The sequence below is a fragment of the Gekko japonicus genome, unplaced genomic scaffold, assembly GCF_001447785.1.
Source record: "Gekko japonicus isolate JY-2015 unplaced genomic scaffold, Gekko_japonicus_V1.1 scaffold1379, whole genome shotgun sequence".
NCBI lineage: Eukaryota > Metazoa > Chordata > Lepidosauria > Squamata > Gekkonidae > Gekko > Gekko japonicus.
Window position 1 is genome coordinate 294,652 of NW_015163644.1, and position 7,396 is coordinate 302,047.

A 7,396-nucleotide genomic window follows, 5' to 3' on the forward strand; every position below is an offset into this window, starting at 1 on the left:
ACCTCAGAACTCTGAGCTCTGCAGCTGACCAATGAGAGCGTGGGGGTGCAGGGAGAGAGTTGCCTGGCAGCCGCATAGGAATCAATGGGGGGAGCACATTTTCCCCCTTTTGACCCACATAGGGGTCGAATTTCTAAAAATCCCTTCTTAGCCAGTGTAGGAGCGCTCTCCCTGAATTTGGTGTCTCTAGGTCCAGCGGTTTGGCCTGTGCGTTGATTTTACGGTGAGGGGACTTTCTTTTATATATACAGATAACACATTTTTACTTAAGTGAGCAGTACAGTAGTTAACAGCCCAAAACGAGGAATATGTAGGAATATACCAGTTAAATTTCAAAAGCAATCAAGAATACTATGCAAAAATTTGGGTTGCTGTAACTTACATGCTAGCAAAATTTTAATATTATCTAGCAGAAAGCTTTCCCACTTAATCTAAGAGCCTCTTTAATATAAGTGAAAGGCAAATACATTCATATGCTGAAATTTGTTACACTGCTGGTGACCTTTACGGTCTATAAAATGGAATAACAATAATTATTTAAAAATTAACATGCGGCAGTGAAAATAGACTAGGCAGAAGCAGAACCATGTTACATCCCTACTGCAGTGTATGTAATGTCAAACATATAAACTAGATTGTCAAACTACTAAAGCTGAAATGCTGTGCAATAATTAATTTGGAGTAAATCCAACAGACCTCAGTAGGACTTACTTCTGAGTAAAGTTATGCATAGGATCCAGATGCACAGATCAGTTCCAGAGCAATCCTCTGCATCAATCGGACAGCTTGTTTAACACCTATGAAAACTTCATCTAAATCTGTCAACCATGTACTAGTTTGAAAATTATTCAGGTCATCTCTAAATAAGCAGTACAAGGCCACCACTTTAAGTGGACATTATTGTCAAGACTACCACTGAACAGAAAATATTTCACTGACCTGTTGGTAGCTATATTCAAATTACCTTACCTTGCATAATTACAGCTAACTGTTCAGCAGCAGACTTCCTCAAAGCTAGATCAATAGTACCCGAGATAAAGATATCATACAGCTTTTCAATAGTCTCAACCTAAAAATAAAATACCATTATTTATCAAAAAGATACAGATATAGATACATCTCTTTTCAATTAGAATTAAAGGTCATCTACTATAACTTTCCAAAAATGGCTAGGTCAACATAAAACATTTTTTATTTTTAGTATATAAAATGAAGCTGAAGCATGATCAAATGACTGAAGCCTCTATGGAGCTCTTAAAGAGCTGAAGCAATCTTCCCTTCTCTCTTGAACACAAATCACCATCGCCAGCAATGTGCAGGCTCCTTTCGAACTTCTCTCACAGTTAAAAGGCAACTTGTAATGCCAAGGTGAAATAAAAGAATAAAAACATTCTGAGCATGCAGATCTAATCATGTTAGAGTAAAAAAACTACAGCGCCATGCACATATGCAAACAGATTTTGGCTGCGGTCACACGCAACATTAGCCACGCAAGAGATACAGAAGACAAGCGGAGTTTCCGGTCGCGATCTCACCAGCACAGCGCCATGCACATATGCAAACAGATTTAGTATGCTAAATAGGTTATTGTAAAAAAATCACATGTAGAAAGATCAATTACTTTAATAAAAGAAATCTGTGGCAAACAGATATGGAAAGTCTGTCCAGCATTTCCTGATCCACGTGGTAGACAGTGCCATGTTACAGGAATCATTACTATGAAAGATTTGCTCACACATCTTACCTACACTAGTCTTGTTACGTTTTAGTATTGTAGAGTTCTTCTAAAATTAGTTAACTGGTTTCCTATTCAGCTAGACCCAGCCATTTAGCACTAAAACTAATTTCTTCAAGGCTACCTATGCAAGCCCATAAGTATCAAAATGCAGTATCTGAAAGCAACATCTACAGTTTCACTACAGATACTGGACCTCTGGTTTATTTAATTCATCAAAATACATTGGGCAATTTATTCCTGAGAAATTTTTAATATACTCCAACTAAAAATGTGCATAATATTTTCAACAGTTATCTTCAGTTAAAGTTGGAGTAGCACTTATCAACACTGTTCCTATTTGCATAATGCAATTACTTTCCTTCACCTTAAACACTGACTCTTTAGCTTCATCCAACTTCAGCTGAATAGGTTTTTCCACAATAAGTAGATTAGGAACACTGGAGAGGACACCACCATTCAACAGTGGGCGCTTCAGGTTAGCCCCTTCTTCAACCGTAAGATGGAACATGATGTGTTTTAGTGCCATGGAACGAACTCTGAGGAAGCAAGGTGTAAGCTTTATCATGGAAACAGTGCCTGCACTTTAAATGCAGTTTTCATAAACACCCAAACCCAATTGTACTTTACATAACCTACCTCTTCTGTGTAAAATATTTTTTAGTATTCTGCCTGCTTAAAAACCATGTCTGCTTAGCTTCCCAGCATCTTACACAAGATTACAATAAATCGTTCCAGTAGATTGACTGAAACCTGGGTCAAAATGAAGACGACTTGTCCAAAACCACCAACCAATTAATACTGTACAATAGTCGGCAAAAGTAAGATTATTTGAATAAATTCCACCTGACCAAACTAATCTGAAAAATCTCCTATTCCATATTTACAGATACAACTGAAGGTCAATAAAATTATACTAAGTAGTTTTATGGCTGACATAGCATACAAGTTGCCTTATCGTTCCAACTGCGTCACTTAAGTTCCCTATTTGTATCTCTAGTCTCTCCTGTGCAGTTAACCTCTTTTTCAGTGCTCTTTTATTCCTGTTTCCCAGATGTTACTCCTTGTTAGCCCATCAATCAAGACTTCATGAAGTGTAGTCTTTTTAGATAAATCCTACAAGCCTCTAGGGCAGTGGTTCTCAAACTCTTTGAAATGGGACTCACTTCTGAACTTAGTGTACACCTTTTAGGATCCACCTGCGAGCAAAGAGTCTGAAAACCACCACAGACTATTTACCAAGCCATTTCACAAATTATGTAGAAGCTACCCCAATTTTGAAATCATGATTCCCAGAGCATCTTCTCCACTTCGCTTATCTTTTTTTCACGACCTTGCAACCCACCTGGAAGACAGCCAAAGTCCACTTTCTGGCCCCAATCCAACCCAAAGGTTTTGAGAACCAATGCTCGAGTCACAGGTATGCCACCTGTAGCCACCTATATCCAATTTCATATGCCCAAAATCTTGAGTACTTCTTAGTTCTGTAAATGTTCATGGGGGTGTTTTATTACCCTACAATTGTCACCTCTATTAGAAGGCAAAATATATTTACAACTTGATTCAACATGCTGGCCAATACATTTTTAATTAATACATTTACAATGAAATTATCTCATGTTTACTCACAGTGGCTTTTTTGAGAATAGAAGACGAAGGGCAGCCCTAAGCCGAGTAGTTCTTGGGAAAATAGCTTCTTTTTCATCATTTGTTTCACTCAGGGCAAGGATGCATTTACCCAGAGGTTCTTCTGTGTCTGCATAACCCTAGTGCATTGATTGATTAATTAATTAAATGTTTTAGTTCCCACTCACCTGAAAGGTTTTGTGGCAACTTAAAACTTTAAAACCAAAAAGGAAAAAAAAAACCATGAAAACAAATAACAAATATAAAATATTACCATTACAATATTAACGTGGCTATCACCGTAGCACTATTAACAAACACGTGGTTACCCTTCAAAGGCTAACCTAAACAATTCGGCTTTGGATGGCCTGTGGAAACTAAACAAGTCTGGCAGGGCACGGGTGTCATCTAAGAGTGCATTCCACAGGGTAGGGGCCACAACTGAGAAGGCCTCTCCCGTGATGACAGCTAACCAAGCCATCCGGGGGCCAGGAACCTGCAAGAGGCCCCTAGATTATGACCGAAGGCAGCACAGGGGGTTATAGTGGGAGAGGTGGTCCCATAGGTATGAGGGTCCAAGACTGTTGAGGGCTTTGAAGCTTAACACCAATACCTTAAATTAGATTTGGACACTAATTGGTAGCCAGTGCAACTGCCACAGAATTGGAGTAATATGAGCTGATGTTCCAGTCAATAACCTGGCAACTGCCTTCTGGACCACCTGCAGTTTCTGAAGCATTTTTAAGGATAGCCCATTAAAGAGCAAACTGCAGTAGTCCAATCTGGAGGTGACAAGGTCTGACCCAGACAAATAAGAAGAGAAGAAGAAGAGACTGGACTTATACCCTGCCCTTCACTCGGAGTCTCAAAGCGGCTTACAAACTCTTTTCCCTTCCCCTCCCCACAACAGACACCCTGTGAGGTAGGTGGGGCTGAGAGAGCTCTTTTGAGAACTGCTCTTTCACGAACAGCTCTGACAAAACTATGGCTTGCCCAAGGTCATCCAGCAGCTGCATGTGTAGGAGTGGGGAATCAAACCCGGTTCTCCCAGATTAGAGTCCGTGCACTTAACCACTACACCAAAGCTGGCTGGCCTGGTGCAGGTGAAAAAACGCTGACTATGCTACCATGGACACTTGTTTATCCAATGATAGGACAGAATCCAATCACACCCTGAGGCTCTTTACAGTGTCTACAGCTGTCAATTCAACACATCGAGTTCCAGGAGTGACCCTCCAGCTAGCATTTCAGTCTTTCCCAGCCACATGACCTCAGTCTTGGATGGATTCAACTTCAGTCAGCTCCCCCTTAACTACCGGACCCAGACACGGGGATAGTTCTGAGAGCCCTGCCGCCAGCTGCTTATCCAGCAGGAGGAACAGCTGAGTGTCATCAGCATACTGATAGCACCCAACTGCAAACCTCTGGCCATCTCAACAAGAGGGTACATATATATTTACAAAAACTATCTAATGGAGTTGAATGCTAGGTGTTAACATTTCCTGGATAAAAGGAAATGAAATTCTATCTGTGATTACCTACTAGTAAATCATAGGCCAAAGCCAATCTGTCCAGTCTGCCAAAACATATACACTGTCACCACTATGAACCAGCACCACACTGAATTTCTGCAGTGATCTATTTTCACTACAAAGATTGTCATTCCAAAGGGACATGAACATTTTTTTGTGTGTGTATGCACACACACACACATATAAAGCTTATTCAAAGCTTGATCAAGCAATTCCTGACTGGCTATACTGAGCTAGCAACTTCACAGGCTACCAATGCAGTGAAGCAAAAATATTTATCATATGGCAGAGTTACACACAGGAAGTATGTAATAATATAAAGTATGTAACCAGGTTGATACAGCAGGTATGCAGACCAATTGCGTAATCCCCCTAAATATTAATATCTAGCTTTTCAATCCACTCAGTAGCAGCTGGGGAGAGTTCAAAGAACTCTAACATCTCCCTGGGAAGCTCAACACTCACATTCTTGTGACAGATGGAAAATAGTTTGGTGGGCTGCACCGCAATTGCACTTGGGTCCTGGTATTTTGCCACATTTAAACAACAGGTCTGCACAACTGCCAAAACCTGTCCATATTAGCCATCTTCCATACTGTACATGGCAAGTTAAATCCTGAGGACCTCTTGTTGGTGTTTATCAGGTTATGGATATCAGATGGAATTGATTGTATCCATGGTTGCAACCATTTATTCCCTTGATCAAAATTTTGTGACTGCAGGATTTGTGCAGATCTTATTGTTGGGTGTCAGGATCTTAGTCTGGATAGGTCTGCATCAGCCATGTCTTTGTGGATGGACAACTCTGTTTTCAATTATCTTTCTATATTTATGAAGAGCATCTTGTCTTCGGAGTTGCAGGGGAGCAATGTGGCACGTGGATAGCCAATACGTCGGAGTGGGTTTAATACAGCTGCTGAAGGTTCTCATTGTGTTGAGTTGGGCATCAAGTTTGTAGATATGGGGGCTGTTGAGCCACACTGAAGCACCATATTCTGCAGTAGTATAGACCAACCCCAGAGCTGAGCATCTAAATGTTCTAGCAGATGCACCCCAAGTTGTACCACATAATTTTTGAAGAACATATATCTACAGTGAAAAGGCACATTCCTCAAGGATATTGGAAAGAATATATTCCAGGCTGGAGTAACCAGAGAGAGAGGCTGTTTCAAAATTTCTTCGACAGTAAACACCCAGAAGTAGCCGATGAACTACTTCATGAACTCAACACTGAGTGTAGACAAAAAATGAACTGAAGCAACTGTGAATCTGGATTTCAGGCATTCCAGTAGGAAATCCTGGAGCCTGTTGAAAGAACTAGGTGCAAGCCCACCTGTGCTCAAAGGCACTGAAAGACATCAAGAGCAGAAAGGCACCAGGCTTTGACTGCATCTATAATGAGTTCCTGATCAACAGCATCTCACTGACATCACGAGAACAGGAAGACACCCAGAAGAATTCAGGAAAGCAAAGGTAGTTGCTGTTCTGAAACCTGGAAAACCAAAACATCTGGTGGAAAGTTTCAGACTTAGTTCCCTTCTGAGCTAGTGTTATAAACTCGAGAGGCTAATCCTGAACAGAAGTAGTGACAAAATTAATGAACATGTCCCTACAGAGCAAGCAGGATTTACACCCCATTGTAGTTCTCAGATTCTCAGCTTAACAACCCTCATAGAGGCAGGGTACCAGAAGAGTCTTTAAAACATCAGCAGTTTTTATCAAACTGACTGCTGTTTATGACACAGTCTGGAGGGGTGGTCTGTTGTACAAGTTTTTAAAAGTTTTCCCCTGAGGAACATTATTTTGACTCCTAAATAACATGCTGAGTGATAGAACTTTCCAAGTAATTATGGGCCAGTCAATCAGCAAGCAGAAGGAACTGAATAACGGTCTACCCGAGGGCTCGGTCCCTGCTCTAGTTCTTTTCAATCTCTAATGTTCCTCAGATGAAATCCAGGAAGTTTGCTTATGCTGATAACATGGTGATTGCAGTAAGGCACAAATCAATTGAAAGGGACCTCAAATTTTGGCTGACTACTACCATAAATGGTAGCTTATCCCAAGTCCAGGAAAAACAGAATGCTTCTGTTTCTATCACAATAACAATCTTGCCAAAAACTGATAAATCACCAGGCCCAGATGGCATACATCCGAGAGTTCTGAAAGAACTCAAATGTGAACTTGTGGATCTCCTGACAAAAATATGTAATCTTTCCTTAAAATCAGCCTCCATTCCTGAGGACTGGAAGGTAGCAAATGTCACTCCCATCTTTAAATGGGTTCCAGAGGAGATCCGGGAAATTACAGGCCAGTCAGTCTGACGTCGATACCGGGTAAATTGGTGGAAACCATTATTAAGGAAAGAATTAGTAGGCACATAGATGAACAAAACCTATTGAGGCAGACTCAGCATGGGTTCTGTAAGGGAAGATCTTGTCTCACTAACCTGTTAATGTTCTTTGAGTGGGTGAATAAACATGTGGACAAGGGGGATCCAATAGAT

The 7,396-nt window shown here is 40.7% G+C and overlaps 1 protein-coding gene across 1 annotated transcript in view; it reads right to left on the reverse strand.

Moving 5' to 3' along the window:
• The window catches only part of RTTN (rotatin), a 143,398-nt gene that overhangs the window by 92,396 nt on the left and 43,606 nt on the right, over window positions 1-7,396 (reverse strand). The window contains 3 exon segments of the mRNA XM_015407629.1: window positions 970-1,069; window positions 2,103-2,274; window positions 3,365-3,501. Of these exon segments, the coding sequence (XP_015263115.1) occupies window positions 970-1,069; window positions 2,103-2,274; window positions 3,365-3,501 (409 nt within the window).